The 22,553-nt window shown below is 36.4% G+C and overlaps 2 protein-coding genes across 5 annotated transcripts in view; both read left to right on the top strand.

Annotated features, from left to right (window-relative positions):
- Positions 1 to 13,127, top strand: part of ptprja (protein tyrosine phosphatase receptor type Ja) — a 47,526-nt gene extending 34,399 nt beyond the window's left edge. For 2 of the 4 annotated variants that reach the window (XR_007899607.1, XR_007899606.1), the window contains exons 14-23: positions 69 to 329; positions 458 to 727; positions 3,468 to 3,725; positions 4,232 to 4,495; positions 4,616 to 4,762; positions 5,449 to 5,653; positions 5,857 to 5,981; positions 7,875 to 7,986; positions 8,269 to 8,780; positions 9,029 to 9,119. Coding sequence is in view for 1 of the 4 variants with exons in the window: in XM_051722268.1 (XP_051578228.1) it covers positions 69 to 329; positions 458 to 727; positions 3,468 to 3,725; positions 4,232 to 4,495; positions 4,616 to 4,762; positions 5,449 to 5,653; positions 5,857 to 5,981; positions 7,905 to 7,986; positions 8,269 to 8,316; positions 8,427 to 8,435; positions 8,693 to 8,780; positions 9,029 to 9,119; positions 9,224 to 9,297; positions 9,376 to 9,510; positions 10,377 to 10,493; positions 11,596 to 11,756; positions 11,916 to 12,051; positions 12,395 to 12,550 (2,627 nt within the window). In the remaining 3 variants the exon portion in view is untranslated. Of the gene's footprint in view, positions 1 to 68; positions 330 to 457; positions 728 to 3,467; positions 3,726 to 4,231; positions 4,496 to 4,615; positions 4,763 to 5,448; positions 5,654 to 5,856; positions 5,982 to 7,874; positions 7,987 to 8,268; positions 8,781 to 9,028; positions 9,120 to 9,223; positions 9,298 to 9,375; positions 9,511 to 10,376; positions 10,494 to 11,595; positions 11,757 to 11,915; positions 12,052 to 12,394 lie in introns of those variants that run through there. The other 2 variants (XM_051722268.1, XR_007899608.1) reach the window with 2 other exon arrangements.
- Positions 13,128 to 14,847: 1,720 nt separating this feature from the next.
- Positions 14,848 to 21,580, top strand: slc22a18 (solute carrier family 22 member 18). Its single transcript, XM_051649771.1, has 10 exons — positions 14,848 to 15,568; positions 15,794 to 15,891; positions 16,175 to 16,320; positions 17,632 to 17,764; positions 18,043 to 18,152; positions 18,271 to 18,381; positions 18,486 to 18,586; positions 18,713 to 18,814; positions 18,933 to 19,053; positions 19,716 to 21,580. Exons 1-10 carry the CDS (start codon positions 15,473 to 15,475, stop codon positions 19,898 to 19,900), a joined length of 1,203 nt encoding a protein of 400 aa, XP_051505731.1. The 5' UTR covers positions 14,848 to 15,472; the 3' UTR covers positions 19,901 to 21,580.
- Positions 21,581 to 22,553: the final 973 nt, after the last annotated feature.

Below are 22,553 nucleotides of genomic sequence, written 5' to 3'. Positions count from 1 at the left end.
GCACACACCATATGGGTCATCACTGTTCTTGAAAGGACACTTTACTCTTTCTCTCTCTTTCTCCAAAGAGCCCTCTGTAGTAGTTCCAAGACTAGATAATCAAGGATCTAATAATTCACTCTTGGTGATGTGGGATCACCCTGTGGGTGGGCTGGACATGTATATCCTAAACATCAGCAGTGCAGGATGGAGCAACTCTACAGAACTCAACAAAACTGAACACAGTCATACCTTCATTCAGCTAAAAGCAGCAACCGTCTTTACGGTCTCGCTCATCACTGTCAAAGGAACCTTCCAAGAAACATCAAGTTCAGTTGACATGGCAACCTGTGAGTATTCATCCCCAAACCATAATCAGGTAGAACTCATGTGAAGTCATGCAAAGACTTTTTATAAACAAACAAACAGCAGACAATGTTTTTGTCGTAATTAAAGATGGTGATTGTGTGTGTTTCAGATCCAAACGGACCAGGCGAGATTATGGAATTGTTCAAGAGCACTCATTCAGTGTTGTTGCATTGGGCTGAAGCTCAGGATATGAAAGCTGGCAGCTTCAACTACAGCCTGACCTACTGGCTTGACTATAACACAAGTCAATTTCTCACTCCTAATAACTCTTTCCTTTTGGACAGCTTGCAATCTGGAACATCATATAACGTTTCTGTAGCTACTGTCGGGCCAATGGGTTTCCAGAGTGAATCTGTGTTCAGATACCCTGTTACCACCAGTAAGTTCAGCAGTTAGCAGTATGTGAACTTATTAACATTTAAACAACTGAAAATGTATCAACTTTTCCAACATATACATATTGTTTTGTTTTATTTAATCACTGAAATGACCTTGAATGTATTCTGTTTTGAGTGCTGCATCACTGGTTGAGATAGAGCTGAATACTTGCAGTATCTGCTCTAGTGTTTAGCATAAACCCTGTAGGAATTGTCACACAGCAGAGAACGGAAATTCACTCCACTCACAATGCTTCTATTCTCTGTGTGTTTGTATCTGGAGTCTGAAGCATTTTGTGCTACTTGGTTCTCTCAGAAATACCTTACATTTTTCTTTCTGAAACTGGTAGCACAATATTTTATGATGTAGGTAGGGGCCCAACAATGAATCAAGCCCAGGGTCCCCCACCACCGTAAGTCTGGCCCTGGTTAGGTGAACTCATTTTGCCCTCAGCTCCACTGCGTTCGCAACACAATGTGACAAATTTAGCATTTTGTAATGCTACACCGCTACTCTTTAGAAAATGTAGCTCATTATTGGAAAAGCAACAATATTGTGAAAATAGCTACTTTCATGCTACTGAAAAATATAGTTCAGTCATGTCAACCCTCATGATTTAGCATGTTAATGTGAGTATGCATATTTATAGGATATTGGTCATAGCGTACTAGATCTATTACGCTGCTGCTGCCGAGCAAGTACGGAGATTTGCTACTGTTAAAACATACACAGACATACTGAGTTAAGCATGTGGACATGCTGCTGCTGATGCACAATTAGACAAAACGCAAGACATGCTGCTGCACAAACAGGCATACATACAATCCCCATGCTGCAGATCTAGACAGGTGAAGCTGGGGTGGAGGTGGGTTTCAGAGAAAAACTTTCGCAGCGCACAGCAGTAAAAACGGCATTCAGTAGTTCTCTAACTCGCGTTAACATTGCTCTTCTTCGTGTACTTTAAGTACCAATGTGACGGTGTTAGAAGCTGTACTGCCATCTTTCGATGTGGATCATCATGATCATCTCTGCTGCCCAGGCCAGTTCTGGAATATCATTTTCATCTGGAAATTTTGAGTTTGACGGAATTTCTAAAGTAATTTAATACTACTATAATATAACTGCTTTGCCTAAAAACAAACATCAGAAATCAAGCGAACATGCTTCTACTGTTAAGGACAGATTATTATTGTCCCTTGTATCAATAATCTTTTGAGACGGTCTATGCTTCACGTTATTTCTAAAGACAGTTATTACCTTTATTAGAGAACTGCTTAGCGTAAAATAAACCTCATTTATCTAGCAGTACAGAATGTCAAGGTAAAGGAAATATTAGAATTGTTTTTGATGATCATATTCAGCATGTCAATGAATACTGTATTTGGCTAACTTTTTCTATGTTTCCAAGCAAGCAAAGTCATGGTTTACTCAAAATCCACAACAGTTGCTGTGCCATGCAACTTCGGACTAAACAAATGAAGATGTGTGTAATTTCATTGAGATGTAGGTAGATAGGCCCCCCTTTCTATAGCTGTGATAACAAAGAAAATAAAATTACACATTGCTTTCCGGTTGCGTTTGTAAACACCGTTGAAAACTGTCCATTACTAACATATGTTGACTACACACGTAAACTTTTATGAGTTTTCTGTAAATTCCACTGATACTGTCCAGAGGGCACCACACTACGGCATTGTTTTTAATGGTCTTAAGTCTGTTTTTATTTCAATGGATAATACAGTTTTTCAGTAGAATTAATCAGGTGTAAATTATTGCTTAAAGGTCTGGATAGCTACCGAAGCAGCTCATAAAAAAGACAGTGGTCTAAACAATTAATAATTCCTTACCTGGCCAAAAAAATAGAAGCAACATCGGCATCACTACTCAGGTTTTTCTCCGTCATCAAAACTTTCCACCTTGTGTATGCCGTACTGATGTTTACTTACCTTTGTCGGTCTTTCTATCTTCTTGCTTCAGACCTTTTTTGCTTCTTCGGCAGTACAGATGCTGGATCTCTCGTTGTCTCCGCTGCTAAAGCACGATAAATAAGTATGTTCCATTGTTTTCTTTTCACTCTTCGCATCACCAAACAACAAAACGTTGTGCTAAATAAGCATAGCCAAGCATATCTACATAGGCGGCAGCCAGTGAGCGCAAGGATTCTCTTCTTCTACGTTTAGTGAAACATTGCGGGTCATGCGATTTCAACATGGCGAAACACATTGAAGGGGGTGACCCGCACCATGTATAATAAAACACTTTTTATAGAAAACTATTATGAGTACAATCTTCATCTCACGTGAGTGTACACCATTCAGATCACTCTTCACAAAAACACAATTCATTCGTTAATGTGTAAAACCTTATAAATTAGCCCCAAATTACTGAATGCACCTTTAAATGTTAGAAAAAGAGAGAGACAGATTACATGTCAAAGACTAATCAGTTTACACCATGCGAGCAGATTGGCTATCAGGTTGAAAGTTTAAAGAACCTATCAGCTTGGCCACATAGTTACATGGCTGAACTTCAGTCATTCAAATTAGTAGTGTTGCTAGTTTTAACACTGGTGGATAATGCACTGGTCATGTAAATTCTTAAACCTCTACTTGCACCAGAGTCTGGAGTATTTGAAGTATCAATCCTCAAATGACAAATTAATATCGACAGAACATTTTGATGAAATTATGATATCAAACACCTCTCTAAAGTCCCCAACTCCCTCCCACATCTGTTTACAGAGCCTGACCCTGTCGAAAACCTGCATGTTGTTTCCACGACAACAAATGCCATCTCTGTAGAGTGGGTGGGTGTGAAAGGGGTCCCGAAGTATGTAGTGAGTGTGTACAATGCGACGGGAGAGCTTCAGAGGAACACGACCAGTTCAAATAGCTGGCCTGTGCATAATCTGATGCCTTCAACGCTATATAACATAAGTGTGCAGAGCAGCACTTCTGACAATACAGAGGGAGCTGCTGTGTGGCTGCAAAATTGCACAGGTTAGTACAACACACAGCCTAATACTGCTAAAATACAAACACATAATTACACATGTGAAACAAATCTATATTTCATACACACACTACATACAGTCATAAAGCAGTAGGAACACTGAGAAAAGAGTTGGACATTTTGCATTGTTTGCCCATCTGCATAGTGAGAGAACTAAAAGTCTCTCTTTGATTAGGTATTGTACAAAGTATTGTGTTATTGTGTTGTCATATGTCTATTACTAGATAAGTCCAAATAATAGTTACAATAAAATTTCAGTTTTCCCACTTTCTTAAACATATCTACTTAAAAATTGCAAAACCGATTCAATAATCAGCAGTCAAGTCATAATCTTATGATGTCATATAATCTCTACTAAAGAAAAATGCTAGTTTGAGCTTTTCCAAGAATTCCATGTTCTTACATTACAGGCATAAATTCACTGAAATGCTTTATTCTAGTCATTTAAATAAAGTAAGATGAGAAATGTTGCTGTGGTGTGTTTTACGTACAGATGCAGATCCAGTGAAAAGTTTGGCCTGTACAGGTCCTAATTTAACTTTACCTATGCTCACCCTCTCATGGAAGCCTCCTTCTGGTGGTTACCTGGGCTTTGAAGTCAAGCTATCCTCCTCTGACTCTTTAGTAAACATCAACAGCTTCAACTATAGCTTCTCTAATCTTAAGTACAGTACTCAGTACACTGCCACTCTCTGGACGCTCGGCTGTGGAAAGAAAAGCACACTGAAGGAGATCCACTGTATGACTGGCATCACAAGTAATAATTGCTTATATGTGACTGTTTATTAATGAATGTATATTAATGATTTTTTAAATTCTATTTGTGTTTTTATAAGTAGGTACATATCACACATTTCTTGTTTTTTTTTGTTCGTAGGACCTGTTGTACCTAAAATAGAAACAGCAGCAACAGTGACTGATAAACAGTACAACAAATTTACTTTTATTCTTCAGCCGGAAGTCTTTAATGACTCAAATGGTCCTGTGTTATATTATGGTGTCCTTGTCTCCTCTGGTACTATTGGTATGTCTGATAAACCTGACACTTAAATGTCTTTTCTTTCATAATTCTCAAGAATTCTTTGGAACATCATTTCAATCAAAAGTGAATTTTTATGCAGTTAAATTAGTATTCCAGGTTCAATACACGTTAAGCTCAATTGACAGCATTTGTGGCATAATGTTGATTATCATAGAAATTATTAGGCTCAGGCCTCATTTGCCTATTAAAAAAAGGCACTTTTAATGGAAGTAACATTAACATTAAAATACACACAGTTTTAAAAGTACCTAAAACTTTTGCACAGTACTGTATGTATTAACATGATTTTAGTGTGATACAATCAGGGATTTAACAAAATTGCAGTGTTTTCCAGATTGCAGGGTTTACCGTCAATACAGTCATGACAACAAAGCTGTAATATTGGTTAGTAAGCAATTTTGTCACACTAAAATAATTTTAAAGTAATGTGGCTATAGTTTTGAAACTGTGTGTATATTAATGATTTTGGACTGGCCCATTTAGTAAGTGCCTTACTGTAACTGCATTTTTTGCTTCTTTTTTATTTACTTTTATAAAAAAAAAAATAAAAAAAATAATTAACTTAAAAGACAAAATCAACATGGTGGTTATCAACAAATGCTGTCGATTGAGCTTAACTTGTTTTGAACCCGAAACATTCCTTTTAATGTGATTTTTGCCTGCTACAGATTGCTCAGACAAGAGCAGCTCACAGTTTGATCAGTGCTTGTTAAAAACCTATAAGGACTGGAAAGAAAAGCAGTGCACCACCTACCTGGCTTTTTTAAAAGCCACAGGGCATAGAAATGTGGAGGAACAAACCATCGTCATTGGAGATAAGACTGAGTGGATGGGTTACACAAATGGAGAACTTGATGCTAAAGGAAGTTACAGGTAAATCAGTTTACGTCCTCTACTATGCATAAAACTGCTACATACACTAAAACCCATTAGTTTAACATATTTCCATTACTAAACTAAACTGTACTTTATTCTAATGTTGCCTTGCTGCACAGCACCATAATCTGCAGTACTGTGTTGCCGTAATGTTTTTACATCTTCTGCATTACGCTGTCATTTGTTCGGCTTTGTTACAGTTTTGCTGTCATTGCTTTCACTCGTCTGGAATTTAGTAAGGAGAATGGTTTAGTGGATGTGTCTAATTCATACTACTCCATATCTCAGTTTTATCAAAACCCCATCACTCTGCCAGAGAACCCAGGTAACGACTGGGAGACTTCTCTCAATATTCAAAGCTTTCATTGCTGATGTTGCCTGATGTTCCATGAAATGTATTTATATGTTTATGTATTTATTTCAAAAGCAGTCATTTAAATCAATAGTATTTGCATGTACCTGTACATTTGCATCAAAGGCAAACAAAGGATCACAAGTATTTCATGTACATCTTTAATTAAAGAGAAAACCCACATTTGTGTCCATCAGATACAATTTGAACAGCAGTCCCATATACAGTTGAAGTCAGAAGTTTACATATACTTAGGTTAAAGTCATTAAAACTCATTTTTTAACCACTCCACAGATTTAATATTAGCAAACTATAGTTTTGGCAAGTCGTTTAGGACATCTACTTTGTGCATGACATGACAATTGTTTACAGACAGATTGTTTCACTTTTAATTGACTATATCACAATTCCAGTTGGTCAGAAGTTTACATTCACTAAGTTAACTGTGCCTTTAAGCAGCTTGGAAAATTCCAGAAAATGATGTCAATCCTTTAGACAATTAGCTTCTGATAGGAGGTGTACTGAATTGGAGGTGTACCTGTGGATGTATTTTAAGGCCTACCTTCAAACTCAGTGCCTCTTTGCTTGACATCATGGGAAAATCAGCCAAGAACTCAGAAAAACAATTGTGGACTTCTACAAGTCTGGTTCATCCTTGGGAGCAATTTCCAAACGCCTGAAGGTACCACGTTCATCTGTGCAAACAATAGTATGCAAGTATAAAACACCATGGGTCCACGCAGCCATCATACCGCTCAGGAAAGAGATGCATTCTGTCTCCTAGAGATGAATGTAGTTTGGTGCGAAAAGTGCAAATCAATCCCAGAACAACAGCAAAGGACCTTGTGAAGATGCTGGAGGAAACAGATGGACAAGTATCTATATCCACAGTAAAACAAGTCCTATATCAACATAACCTGAAAGGCTGCTCAGCAAGTAAGAAGCCACAGCTCCAAAACTGCCATAAAAAAAAAAAAAGACAGACTACTGTTTGCAAGTGCACATGGGGACAAAGATATTACTTTTTGGAGAAATGTCCTCTGGTCTGATGAAACAAATATTGAACTGTTTGGCCATAATGACCATTGTTATGTTTGGAGGAAAAAGGGTGAGGCTCACAAGCAGAAGAACACCATCCCAACAGTGAAGCATGGGGGTGGCAGTATCATGTTGTGGGGGTGCTTTGCTGCAGGAGGGACCGGTGCACTTCACAAAATAGATGGCATCATGAGGAAGGAATATTATTATGATATTTTTAAAGCAGCATCTCAAGACATCAGCCAGGAAGTTGACAATGTCCATTCCAAATGGACAATGACCCCAAGCATACCTCAAAAGTTGTGGCAAATTGGCTTAAGGACAACAAAGTCAAGTTATTGGAGGGGCCATCACAAAGCCCTGCCCTCAATCCGATAGAAAGTTTGTGGGCAGAACTGAAAAAGTGTGTGCGAGCAAGGAGGCCTGCAAACCTGACTCAGTTACACCAGTTCTGTCTGGAGGAATGGGCCAAAATTCCAGAAAATTATTGTGAGAAGCTTGTGGAAGGCTACTAAAAACATTTAACCCAAATTAAACAATTTAAAGGCAATGCTACCAAATACTAACAAAGTGTATGTAAACTTCTGACCCACTTGGAATGTGATGAAAGAAATAAAAGATTAAATAAATCATTCTCTCTACTATTATTCTGACAATTCACATTCTTAAAATAAAGTAGTGATCCTAACTGACCTAAGACAGGGAATGTTTTCTACGATTAAATGTCAGGAACTGTGAAAAACTGAGTTTAAATGTATTTGCCTAAGGTGTATGTAAACTTCCGACTTCAACTGTACTTTTATTTGTATTTCTGTTTTTAAACACTAGTTAATTTCTGGTCTTTCTACCCTGTCTCAGTGGTAATTGGAGGGGCAGCTGGAGGAGCCTGTTTTGCTGCTATTCTTATTGTAATCATCATTGGGGTTGTGGTGTGTAGACGGTGAGAAATGTATAGATCTTGCACATGATTATTGATGTTTGGATTATCAGTTGTTTGATTTAGACTTTAGACATGTTGGAATGATTAACTTAGTTTGCATGTGCCATAATAGTATTTATAAACTGGATAAACTTTGAAGTGTGAAGCCATTACTAGATTACAGATTGTTCTATAAGTCTTTTGTATATTTATGGGCAGTAGGAACTAGATATTAAGCTATATTATGCTTCATGATCTCTGCTTTCAGAGGATAATAATTGCATTATTCTCTCCATGTCACAGGAAGCAAAGAAAAGCTGATTCTACTAGTGTTCCCATCCACTCCCTTAGGTAAGTGTACTATTCAAAATAGCATAATACATCCAAGCAAAAGATTTGAAATATCCATCCATAAAAGCCTTTAATAATTCCAGATTGGTTTTTTTTTTTTTTTTTAACAGAAACAAAGTGTAAGTAACCATACTTTCTTGTGTTTTCTGTCGGTTCACTCTCATTTTTTGTATTCATGATTTGATTGACTACTATGTTGAGCTGTGTATGAACTTGACATTCTGTCTCATATTAAGCAATGATTTTCTTTATTCTGTAAAGTATTTGTATATATTTATATGCTGTTTTGAGTAAAGTATTTAAATACAGTGTTCTATGGTGTGTTGTATGGTTTAAATACATATTTTCTATCGTCTCTTATTTAATGGTGTCACAGGAGGGATCCAATTAAGGTGGAGGATTATGAGGCTTACTATAAAAGGCAAAGAGCTGATTCCTTCTGTGGATTTGCTGAAGAATTTGAGGTGATTATACCTTTGGCTTCTTTATTTAAGCAATCCTGTGACTGATAAACGTATTCCATATAAAACGAGGATTAATACAGGAATAAACGCTTTACAGATTATTACAGACTACAGATGATTATTCATGATAAAGCCTATGATAATTGTAATAAAATCATATGCCACAAAAGAGCCAGACCAATGAATTGTTTGATGTGCTGATCTATTTATATTTATATTTATATTTATATTTATATGTGTGTTTAAAGAATCTAAGGCCGGTTGGGATAAATCAGCCAAAGGCTGTTGCTCTGGCCCCTGAAAACAAAGCCAAGAATCGTTATAACAATGTGCTGCCATGTAAGAACCAACATTTTTTCCCCTTTATAAACTTACAGAACACTCTACATCTAGTCATTTAGCACATTTTTATAAACGAATTATGGTTTATGTCTTCTTGACAGATGATTCATCTCGTGTTAAGCTATCTGTGCTTGGCAGCCCATTTGATGACTACATAAATGCCAGCTACATGCCGGTAGGAAGCTACAAATATATGTCTGGTCACATTTAGCTCCTTTACACAGATGTCATGCTAATTCTGTGATATTTACAGGGTTACTCTTCCAAGAAGGAGTTTATCGCAGCACAAGGCCCACTGCCCTGCACCGTCAATGAATTCTGGAGGATGATCTGGGAGAAAAACGTGCACACTGTTGTCATGCTCACCAAATGCAATGAGCAAGGACGGGTACAGAATGAATTCATGCATTACCTTATCTATAAACACACATACAGTAGTTGTACCAATCTGTGCTGTTCTGGAATTGTTTGCGCTTGATGTATGCCTTTTTTTCTTCTGCAGAACACAAACAAAGATTTCTAGAAGAATATCTCAGCTCTGTAGGTCCATACAATGCAAGTGAAGGATGACCAAATCTTTGAAGCTACAAAAAGCACATAAAGGCAGCATAAAAGTAATCCATAAAACTCCAGTGTTTTAATCCATGTCTTCTGAAGCAATCCAATAAATTTTGGGCGAGAATAGAACAAAATGTAACTCCTACAGAGCTGAGATATTCTTCTAAAAATCTTCATTTGTGCTCTGCAGAAGAAATAAAGTCATAAACATCTGGGATGGCATGAGTGTGAGTAAATGATGAGAATTTTCATTTTTGGGTGAACTATCCCTTTAAGACACACTCCAGGTGCATTCTCTTTCATTTGTTGCGCTTTTGTCTAGCTTTTGTTAAACACGAGCGCTTTCTATCATGGTCCATGATAGCTGGTATGAAGTGTATACTGCCACATCCTTGTCTTGTCTGACATGAACATGGAAGAGTGTTCTTGCATCAGCAATTTTGGAATTTGCTTAGGAATAAAATATCACTAAAAGGACTGCATAGTAGAACATATACAGTATAATATCTATCACTGTTATCATTGTTTAACCTTGTAATCAGCATTATCTTACATTTATTTAACATTACCTATCCTCATTCAGCAGTATATGATATCATTATTTATGATTGTTAAATTACATTTCATTGCTCATCTCAGGTATTTAACAAATAAAGAGCCTAAATTATTGATGCTGAAATGTTCTTTCCCTCACAGGTAAAATGTGAGGAATACTGGCCAGCAGAGATGAAACATTTTAACAATCTGACAGTTATGACTACTTCCGAGATCCCATTGGACGACTGGACTATACGCGACTTTGAAGTGAGAAATGTAAGTACATCGGTGTTGTATATAAACAGACACATATTGTATGTATTGTTGAATAAATCAGTTATATGCATACAGTACATTGTTGTACTGTATATTACAGACAGACCCATGTTGCTATGTGAACTAACACTAAATAACCCAAATACAGTACTAAACAAAATATCATGAACATTAAACTGCATCCCACATTTTTGTTTTTATTTTATATACTGTATTGGTGCCTTTACATGGCCATCTTATTTTGTATATGAAATGTGAATAAATGTAACAAAATGACGATGATCATTATGGGCAAAATGTTCAAAAGATGTAAACACCATGTTAGTGTTTTTCTTCTTTATGTAACGTTACGTTAGTGTTAATATCTATAGCTAGGTTTCCATCTAAATGTTTAGCATTTTTAAGCGGATTTCTAAAAATTCCACCAAAGAAAATACAGTACGAATCATTGTCTGTTTCCATCCACTATGACTACATCATGCGCATTATCTTCAGGGAGCCGCCTTGTCCTGATGGAGCAGCTGAATGAACTCCTTACTTTGGGGAGAGTTTTAATTGCAGGATTGGAGCAATTGTACCTCGTTTTATTAAATGCTGCCTGGAGAGGCCACAGAATAAGTGTAATATCTGAAATAATGAGGGCTGAAATGGATGCGATGCCCATATGGCAACATCCACTGTATACCTCTGAGCGCCCGCACTAAAAACTGTTCTGGCTGATTGTGATGACCCTTTTTAACAACTAGCTGTGGATTAAACACTTCAGAATGTCAAGAGCTATGTTCGAAGAATTGTGTGCCAAGGTCTGACCTTTCGTTGGGTCAGTCACATCAAGCTGTCGCACACTCAAAACACGTGCATGAATGGTCAAAACGCATCATCATTTTGCGAGTAAACTATTTCCATTACCTTAATGCGCATTTTAACCAATGTGAAACTCTAGAAAATCCACCTCCATCTAGCTCGTGACATTTTTGAGAGTTTATTCGCATATCAAGCGTTTCCATTCAGGATTTCTTATGCGCAATTTCAAAATGCACATAAAAATAGTTGGATGGAAACCCAGCTATTGTTATGTGGTAAATTCATCCTGTCCTCACAGTTGAAAACCGCAGAGACTCGATCAGTTCGTCACTTCCATTTCACTGCATGGCCAGACCATGGAGTTCCTGAGACCACTGAGCTTCTCATCAGCTTCAGACACCTGGTCCGAGAACACATGGATCAGTACTCGCGGCATTCACCCACACTTGTGCACTGCAGGTACTTGAGTAGTTTCTGAAAACTTGAATATACTTTATAGAAGCTAACTATATTTCAGATATACTTCTTAATTTTTTTTTTTTTTTTTTTTTTTTTTTTTTTAAACAACTACAAACAAAATTTGAATTTTCACACTATTTTTTTGTTCTCATAATACAGTGCAGGCGTGGGCCGGACAGGAACCTTTATCGCCATTGATCGCTTAATCTTTCAGATAGAGCGTGATGGTGTAGTGGATGTTTACGGGATCATCCATGATTTACGCATGCACAGACCACTCATGGTGCAGACCGAGGTACATTAATTAACAAAATATTGGTGTTTGCTCTACAGACACAGATACTAGGGTACAGGTGAAATGAGATGCATGACTAGAAATATAGAATGTACAAAATAGGCATTGGAACTGAATTTGTCACTTGAACCTCAATAGATAACTGTATGTGAGGGTGATTTTGTTGTATGTTATAGGCTGCTATTTTTCCGCTTGGGGCTTGAACGGTTTCACAATTTTCTGAAGTCTTAACATACAGCAAATCGTAATCTCTAAATGTGATAACTTTAGTTGTGTTTTGTAAGCCATTATCAGCTTCTTGGTGTCTTAACAATACGGGACTTTACATTCTCTACTTTTGCAGGATCAATATGTGTTTCTTAACCAGTGCACCATGGACATCATTAGGTCTCGGACTGGCAACAATGTAGACTTGATCTACCAGAACACAGCTGCACTCACTATTTATGAGAACTTTGAACCCTTGAAAAAATCCCAAAATGGCTACCATAAGGCCTAATTGTCTATCCTGGTCATTATGCTGCACTGCTGTAAATTAAACATTTCTTGCGGTTTCATTTTTAAATTGGAAACTTATTAAAAAAAAGAAATATATATATATTTATTGATTAAGAAGCTTGTTTATAAAGTTCATAAATGCAGTTTCAGTGCTGTTTTACACAGAATAGGTTGGTAATGTTTTTTTTTTATTGTAATATGACAGGCATTTCCTCATCTGTCATGTTGTTTTCCCGTGACTTTGTGTAATCATAATGATGTGCAATATCTATAAGCAATTTATCCTGATGAGGAAAACACGACTGAATGAAAACAGTCTTTCTCTCTAATGGTCCTGCCAATGCTGAAACCTGTTTTTTTATTACTGTTACGCTATAACTCTTTTGATTCCTTTTTTGTATTAGATAGGTACATCTCCTTTTACAGTTAGTTGCTGAGGTCTTATTTATTTAAGGAGTCAAAGCCTGGCTCTAAAAGAGGTAGGCTCGTCTAAGAAGGGCAAGTATCAGAATGGGTTATAACAGATATGATTTCCTGATTAGACTTGAAAGTTATATTCATCCATTCACTATAATAAACCCACCTGTCAATTTACGGCCTTATAAACCCTTCCCATATTCTGCTGGCACCTATGCCACCTTAACTTGACCCCCACTGTATAATACACCCAGTCGCTTCACTCTGCAGGACAATAAAGGTTATCTTAACTCCATTGTATGCAAATAGTGTTTTTTTTTTACCTTTTAGAAACAAGCAAATGAATGTTCAGTATATGCTTACTAGTAATTTATTTAAAAAAAAAAAAAAAAAAGTTTCTCTGTACTGTGTTTGTTTACTTAAACTGTTATATTTGTACATAAATATACAGTACTTTGTTCAGACTGAATTTTCAAACAATTTTTCCCACAGTGTTGTTTCAGGGGTCTTTTGCTTGTTTGTCTTTTTATATATTCTGCAGTTTTCTGCACAGATTTGTTTTATTATGTTTATTGATACTCTGCTGGTCACTGTAATGAACCATACAGATAAACTCTGTATTATATGATTAAAATGCTGCACTTTATTTTACAGTACTGTTGTGATTTTGTGTGTGTTTGTGTGTGCCTGCGTGCACCAAAACCTGTAAAAAGCTAAAGAAAAACCTGCTATATTGTGAGGAAAAGATATATTAATTGAAATGTTATATTGTGCTAAAGAAATAATGCATTTCAAGGAGTGTGGAAAAGTTGGTTTTATGTTTGTAGTTATAATCACTCTTGGCACTAATGAAAATGTACACAAGACACCAAAATATTTTTTTAAATATATAATATAAAATAATATTCTATTTAAAAATTATATATAATAAATACCATGTTTAAACTCCCCAAAAGAAGGCTTGTGCTATGTAGGGAATAATATTCTGAAAAATATATATTATGTAAAATAATATTTTAATAAGAAATTTATAAAAAAAATAAATAAATAAAAAGTTTATACTCCCAAAAGGAAGATTTGTGCTATGTTGGGAGTTTTTTTGAAGTTGGTTTGACATCTTTAGGTCAAATGGTTTAATATATTTATATGGATAAAAAGTTCTATATAAAAATATCAAGTTGAAACTCCCAAAAAGAAGGCATATGTTATATTTTTCTGAGTTTTTTGCAGTTTGTTTGACATCTTTGAATCAAACACTTATTCAGTTTAATATAATAAGAATAAAATTTACGTTTAGATTTCTACATAAATACACACACACTACCGGTCAAAAGTGTTGAAACACTTGACTGAAATGTTTCTTATGATCTTAAAAATCTTTTGATCTGAAGGTGTATGCTTAAATGTTTGAAATTAGTTTTGTAGACAAAAATATAATTGTGCCAGCATCCCAGAGTGATACCTCAAGGAGTTGGTTGAGAAAATGTCCCATATATATGCCAAATCGAGTCTTGTGTCATAAAAGGGGTGTTTTCCTGAATATTTTAAAACTGGTGTGATGTCACAACTTAAAATAGTTAAATAGATTTATAGAGCTAATACATTTTACATGAAAAAAAAAATACCCGTTTTGAAATGTAAGCCTTGTGGTATGCTAAGCTAAGGACATCTGTTTATGTTGGCCTATATCTCTGTAGTTTGGGCTTTTTAATGTGAACAATACAAGGAGTTAAATAAAGAGGTTTTATTACGAATTTTAAACGAATGTCAAACATAAAACCAACTTGACAGCACTATTTCAAGACACAGTCAAATCTGTATCGATATTCACTGATACAGTGTGTTTATTTGAGCGCATATAGTCACGCCTCCATCATGTTCACGACACAGAGGGAGGAAAACAGGGATTTCCTCAACAAAAATGGCGAGGATTTTGTTTTTAATGGTTTTGTTTTGACACTTTATACGACACAATTTCACCGTATATCCTATTTACAGTTGCATTTAAAATTACCCAAACCTCTTCCGTGGGTATATTTGTCGGCACATGTATAATCGGACACAGTAGTGATACAGAACATGAAGGTAAATATCCTCAGACTGTCGGCAGGTCTTGTTCGCAGATGAAACGATAATAAGAGAATACTTTTGAAGCATTATAAATCCCCCTTTTTTTGCCCCATCGGAGTAAGTAGAGATCAGAGATTAAATCGAGAACTGTTCAAAGTCCTACAACCTGTTGAAAGGAGGATTGGATCGAAGTTCATTTTAGCACGGGTTACCGGGTTTCACCTTTCCCTCACATGATGAAATAATGCTTTGTCACCTATACACGGCTCTGACTGTCACATCCACCTAGTGGGTTGCAGCCGTTCAACATGGGTAAGTTGTAAGAACCCAGAAACATTTGAGCGGATGATCTTATTTTACTGAAAGGGCGAGAGCGAGGGGAATGAATGAGAATCCGGATTACATCTAATTAAGATCTAATGAAGTGATTTGAATCATGGATCCCGCAACGAAGCAGAAGGTGATTTACATCACCTACCTCATCGCAGCTCTGGACATCACCTGGCTCTTCCTGCAGTTCTCCATAACGCCGGTTCGTCATGTTTCTTTGGACTTGCTTCTTTTTGTTTATATTGTTAACACATTTAGAAGCAGGCAATAAAAAGCACACTATTTTGTCTCTCTTTAGCGTAAAGCTGGCCATAATGTTAGTCCTTTTCTAGTGTTAAGTGTTCAACCCATTCAGATGTTAAGAGAAAGAGAGGGAGAGTTTAAATGGATGGGTTGTATTGATGATTTTTTTTGCTCTGTGGAGCAGTATTTGGCGAGGAGACTCGGGTTCGACACTATTTGGTTCGGGTATCTGCAGACCACAGTTGGAGTGATTCAGCTGCTTGGAGGCCCTATTTATGGAAGGTAAAAGATCAGACACTTTAACTATATTTACTTATTTACTACTATATTTTTTTATTTGCTTTATTGATTTATTCAACCTTGTTCTTGCCATAAAAATAGCCTTTGATGCTGATATTGCTTTAAATAATATAGTACAATACTAATCTCTGTGTGATGTAAATGTAAACACAGTAGGATATATATGTGATTTTGTGTGCTTAACAAATTTAGAAATGACTATTTTATGTAGTTTTAATTTTCTTTATTTTTATACATTCTTGTGATATGTGTCATCTGTTTTCAGGTTTGCAGATGTGTTCGGAGCACGTGCAGCTCTCTCTACATCCTGCTTGGCATCAGTGGTTTATTTCATACTATTGACAATGGCAGACAGCACTTTTATGCTTTTTATACACAAGCTACCTGCTGTGTTCATGCACGTACTACCAGGTAACAATTGTTTACACATAATACACTCACTAAGCACTTTATTAGGAATACTGTATTTCAACAGCAGAAGACCATTTATGTGGTCTTCTGCTGTTGTAGCCCATCCGCCTCAATGTTCGACGTGCATTCTGAGATGCTATTCAGCTCACTACAATTGTACAGAGTGGTTATCTGAGTTACCGTAGCCTTTCTGTCAGCTCGAACCAGTCTGGCCATTCTCTGTTGACCTTTCTCATCAACAAGGCATTTCCATCCCAGAACTGCCACTCACTGGATGTTTTTTTTTTTTTGGCACCTTTCTGAGTAAACTATAGAGACTGTTGTGCATGAAAATCCCAGGAGATCATCAGTTAAAGAAATACTCAAACCAGCCCATCTGGCACCAACAATCATGCCATGGTCGAAATAATTAGCCGTGTTTTCACTATTGGGCCAAATGAGGGTGTGCTAGTGCGTGCCAGGGCAAGTTGCATTCACACTGTCACTTCCGGGGCTTCATCGTGCCTCCTCGGGGCTTTCTTGGGGCAAATGACCTTTGGTCTGCCGATTACCCATGGGCCAAACTTCCCAGGTTTTGTATCCAAGGCACAACGGTACAGGTTCGGAAAAAAAAAAAAAAAGCAAGCGCAGTACAAATCCATTAAAACGCCCAATGGACAAAGCGGTGCCCAAAGAAATGACTTTCCATGGTCCGGTGAACTTTCATTGAGAGTGTGCTGGGACATCGTCCCACTGTTAGTGGAGAGACCACTCTGGAAACCATGGCAGTTACAGTCGGTGAGTTGTCAATGCTTTCTTATCTTGCTGTTTACATTCGATATAAACTCGATATTCTACATAACTAGATAACATGATACCTCAGTTTGAGCTTCCCTCTTGCTTGTGAAATGGGCAGGGTGTGTAATGTTGGCATCGCAGTGGCGCGTAAAGGGTGGGTTTTGTGGCAACGTTGCGGAGTTATTGAGCCGACGGTGGGAACGCAGATCGATTTTGGTCTTCAGGCTTGAAATCCGAGGCTGTTGGCCCCGACAGGCCAGTTGATAGCCCTGGCTCGCACTGGCCCGATAGTGGAAAAGCGGCTACTGAGATCACATTTTTTCCCCATTCTAATGGTTGATGTGAACATTAACTGAAGCTCCTGACCCGTATCTGCATGATTTTGTGCACTGTACTGCTGCCACATGATTGGCTGATTAGATAATCGCATGAATACGTAGGTGTACAGGTGTTCCTAATAAAGTGCTCAGTGAGTGTATATACATGTACAGATCAACACACTCATTCTAAACTTGAGTACATTTGTATGTGTAGGAGCTCAAATGGTGGTAGCAGATCTGTCAGAGAGTGAAAAGCGGGCAGATGCTCTTGGGAAACTCGGCCTCTGTTTTGGCATTGGTATGATCGCAGGATCATCTTTAGGTGGGACCCTCAGCACACGCTTCGGGTAGGACACGCTACACCACACACATGCAGCATGCCATCTCAAATTACCATATTTGTTAATGTGTATATGAGATTAAATTACAATATTTGCTAATGTTTTCTAGGTTATATTATAGATGACTGATCTCACTGATGCAAAACTTAACCATGGCACCATTCAGTGTGGAAAACATTCTGAGCAAATCTAATCATGTCATTATCAGGGAAAGTTTAGAGGAAGATAGCACCGATCCAGCACAGCACAACATAAATTGCATTATGAATATGTGTGTTGTGTAGGGAAAAGTTTGCAGCATCTTTTGCAGCTGTGGGAAGCTTTGTTTCTTTGCTGTTGGTGTTGAACTTCATCCCTAAACAGACCAAAATACACGCTACGTGGGAGAGCGACAGTATGACATACAAATACACAAGATACACCAGACAAAGGAGGAAAACACTTAGAATTTCTGGCTTTACTGTATGTAAATACTGTATTTATATAGTATTACTGTGTGTGTGTGTGTTTAGAGAGGGGGTCGTCTAAATCCGTGTTTAATCTGGGGGAGATCACCAGATTGATGAAGTTTCCAGGTGTTTCCAAGACTTTTACAGTGAAGATTATCTCTGGATTACCATCAGGTGAACATGGATATTCTGTTGGATATTTCACATATCGAAACTAAAATGTGTCTGTGTGTGTTTGTTTGGTCTATGTCAATTTGTCTATTTCTATTGTGTTTCAGGTATATTTCAAGTTATGTTCTCCATCATTGCCATGAACTTCTTCCAACTTCAGGCAGAGCAGAATGGCTATCTTATGGCCTACTTTGGCATAGTGCAAATGGTATAAACACATGTATACTTTCTACTTAGTCATAATTCCCAGATTGTTCTGGTTTAACAAACATATTGCTGTGCTGAGGAGATTTGCTCTAATAATAAAAGTCACGCTAATCTCTCACTGATCAAGGTGATCCAAGGTGCTGTAATCGGACGTCTAACATCTAGATTTTCAGAGTTTTCTTTACTGCTGCTTTCTGTTGGGATCTCCAGTCTAGTTGGCCTTGGACTGGTAAACAGATCAATTTCAACAAAACCATCAATTTCAATCATTATTATTTAAATAAGTATTTGCATAACAATTGTGACCATGCCCCTTTAATATATGTGTGTTTGTGTGTGTTTTTTAGGCTATGATGACTAATGTGTTTCAGTTTTGTTTCATCGTGATACCGATGATGTTTTCTCTCAGTGTCTTCAATGTCATCACAGATAGCATGTTGACCAAGAGCGTCTCTCCATCTGACACAGGTAATCCAATGTGTTGCACGCCCTCTGCAACTAGCACAAATACATGGCTTCACAAATTTGACCTGTTGCACAATATACTACAATGGTCTTACAAAACATCAAGATGCAAATAATTACAAATAGTACAATAATATATTTCCTGCTCATTTTATGGCCACACTAAATTATTCAGGATTTAAAAATAAGAACTACTCTACATAGTAACATCACTGACAAATTTGCTGATTAAATTGAATTCAGGATGGAGGTATTGGGTATTACAAAACAAAAATGTTAGCACTGATTTAAAAATAAAATAATTCTGCAATTTTTTTTTAAGGATTTTTCTGTTTTAAAAAAAAATCAGCATAACACCACTGTCATTCCATAAGGACTCTTAAAAATTAAGAGGCATTTACAAAAAATGCACATGTGGAACCTCACCATATTATGATGATAAAAATTGTTGTAAAATTGTTTTTATTCTAATATTATTTGATTTTTTTTTTTAATGGTTTTTTATATAAACATTTGTTTTATTTAAAATAGATTTTGCAACAAAACAGGCTATTGTCACTAACCATAAGTTGGTTGTAGGCACACATAAAGCACCAAAAAAACAAAAAAAACAATACAAATAAAACAATCAAGCCCTGTGTGTCATGTTTGTGTGGTGTGTTCAGGAACGATGCTGGGTCTATGTGCTTCAGCGCAATCTCTTTTGAGAACAGTGGGCCCAACCATTGGAGGATTTCTCTATGAGACATATGGTGTGCCATCCTTTGGATACATCAAGTTTGCCACCAACGCTGCTGTTTTTTGCTTTCTGCTTTCCACCGGAGGGCGCCCACAGCCGTATAGACCATGAAGATGTTAAAAAAGGGTTGTTTGAGTGCAGTGTGTACATTTTATGAGAGATGGCATTTAACAACAAACCATGGGCATTTAATTTACCTCCTTACATATTGGAGAAGAATTCAATCACATATAGGCCAGCAAATCTTAGTTTTGCAAATACCATAGACCTTTCAAATATCTTATGTTACTGTCAGATTGCTCTTCTTTATATAATAAGTGAGTTACACAACATGTTGATCTCTTTTTTTTTTTCCCCACTTCAGCGAATACTTTTTTTTAAATTGTTTTTTAAATTGTTATCTGAAGAGCAGCTTGCATGTAAAGGTGTTCTACTGTAGATCAGTACAAAGCAATGAAGTATGGTATATCTGTGTGATATACTCTTATTTAACCAACCCCGCATTATGCAGTAATGGATGCATCACATGAAAGGACAAAAATGTATCCTTGAATTACAATCCAATATCATCATAATTAACATTGTATTTGAAATTCCTTGAATAAATGTGCAATAAAATCACATTTTTCAATTCAGTTTAATTTTTTTCCCCCGTCCTTTGATAGATATGCACTCATGTTAAACTGCAATGCAACTCCTCCTAACTTCTGCAAAATCTCCCAAACCTATTGAGATTAAATTTGCTCATTTTATTTTACAGCACCAGATTTAATACTGAAGAGCACCCCATTTCACATCTGTCAACACTTGTATATATGTGCCAACACACCATTAGCACATTACAATATATTCTGGACTTTGGACAGTATATCACTATACAATAGCCACAAACAGCTACTGAATTCTTATATAGTGTATGAACATATGGTGCCATGAAAAGATCAGATGGCTAAGGTTGCTACTTATAATTCAAATTCTCTTTTAACCCTTAATCGCATACCCCAGGTCTTTCATGACCCGGGACCTCATTCCACTCCCTGTACCGCATCCATTTTATTTTTTTTTATTTTTTTTGGAGTTGTGCCCACACCTCTTTAGTATTCCTCAATCTCTCTCTCTTGTTAAGAGTGTAACACCAAAAAATGGCCAAAATTGCAAAAATAAATAAGAGAGAGAGAGAGACCCTAGGTATGTAATAGTGTCAGGTTTTTATTTTAATTTTTTACACTTCCATAAATTATATTTTTATGATCGTTTCATATCTATACAAGTTTACTATCCCAGGATATCTATTTATTTGTTTATTAGAAGAGGAATTAGTACTATATTCATACAAATAAATACTATATCATGTTGATTTTCTGTGCAACAATGAAGTAACATTGATTTATCTGATGAATCAGTATTACATATGCGTGTACATTATATTATAATGTATTTGTTATATGTTATTTCTTACTCAAGGTGGCGCTGTTGTTTAAGTGATTGAATTGATTTACATTTGACATGCTATTTTATGAAGAAACAACACTGAAGTAAACTTATAGCAAGTACAACACATGAACAGTATGATATGACTGCTGTCATTTGTGTGTACTACTGAAATTATGTAGGTTGTGCATCTATTTGGACTCAATAAGTGCCTGAGAAAGTACTTATGTGTAACTTATCATGTGTTATGTGTAGCTCAATGTGTTTTTGACAGCCTGTTGCATCTCATGAAATTTCAGTGTGAAAGTAATGAATCCCGATTTGTTGCATTTTCTCTTTGATATATGAAAAATAAAACATCAGAATATATCAAAATATATCTTATTCTATTATTTTCAAATTTTCTTGAACGTAGTTTGAAAACTTGACACTATCTGGGTAGTTTGTAGATCCATTTGCGATAGATGTAAGTGCCGGGTCTCCAAAGACCCGAAGATGTAAGAGTGTTTGGTGAAATTCCCATCAATATAACATGCACTTTTGTTTAGCTAGTAATGTTTGTGTAATCTCATTGGTTTGAAGTTTACACACACATACAAAATAGTTAGTTCTTTTTCTTTTTTTTTTTTTTTCTAATATGACTTTTTCTAAATATGGGAGATATACAGAGGAAATAAAATGTAGCATCAGAACTGTCTCTGTGTACTTTTACAATGTACACAGATGTGTTTTGTCATAGCAACATAAATCTGACTGTTGTTGAATAGTGATGACTACAAGGGGTGTAGCCTCTGATTAAGATGCTTAAATGATTAAGATGATCAATATTTAAGTCCATTTTTACTATAAATTCTCCTCCCTGCTCATTCAATCTCCACTTTAACTTTCACATTCTTCTTCTTGTATTTTTGGTGATTCACATTCTTCATGCATATTGCCCCCTACTGGGCAGGGAGAAGAATTTCTAGCAAAAATTGACTTTAATATTGATCTGTTTCTCAGCCACACTTATCATATAGTTTCTGAAGATATGGATTTAACCACTGGAGTTTTATGGATTACTGTTATGCTGCCTTTTGGAGCGTCAACATTTTGGCACCCATTCAGTTGCATTGTATGGACCTACAGAGCTGAAATATTCTTCTAAAAATCTTCATTTGTGTTCTCCAGAAGAAAGAAATTCATACACATCTGGGATGGCATGAGGGTGAGTACATGATGAGAGAATTTTTATTTTTGGGTGAACTATCCCTTTAACGCCTTTATTAACTATTGCTTAGACTAGAGGCATCACTAGATCATCATACACATAGAATCGAAATTAATTTTCAAA

This window comes from Myxocyprinus asiaticus, chromosome 2, assembly GCF_019703515.2.
Source record: "Myxocyprinus asiaticus isolate MX2 ecotype Aquarium Trade chromosome 2, UBuf_Myxa_2, whole genome shotgun sequence".
NCBI classification, from domain to species: Eukaryota; Metazoa; Chordata; class Actinopteri; order Cypriniformes; family Catostomidae; genus Myxocyprinus; species Myxocyprinus asiaticus.
The sequence above is the reverse complement of the archived record's forward strand: the minus strand, read 5'-3'. Positions and strand labels throughout refer to the sequence as shown.

Bases quoted from the DNA above. Each gene is read 5' to 3' on its own strand.
- slc22a18 (XM_051649771.1), top strand. From the start codon at position 15,473: ATGGATCCCGCAACGAAGCAGAAGGTGATTTACATCACCTACCTCATC. The intron at 18,815-18,932 runs GTAAACAGATCA...TGTGTTTTTTAG, and splicing joins GTCTAGTTGGCCTTGGACTG to GCTATGATGACTAATGTGTT. The intron at 19,054-19,715 runs GTAATCCAATGT...TGGTGTGTTCAG, and splicing joins CGTCTCTCCATCTGACACAG to GAACGATGCTGGGTCTATGT.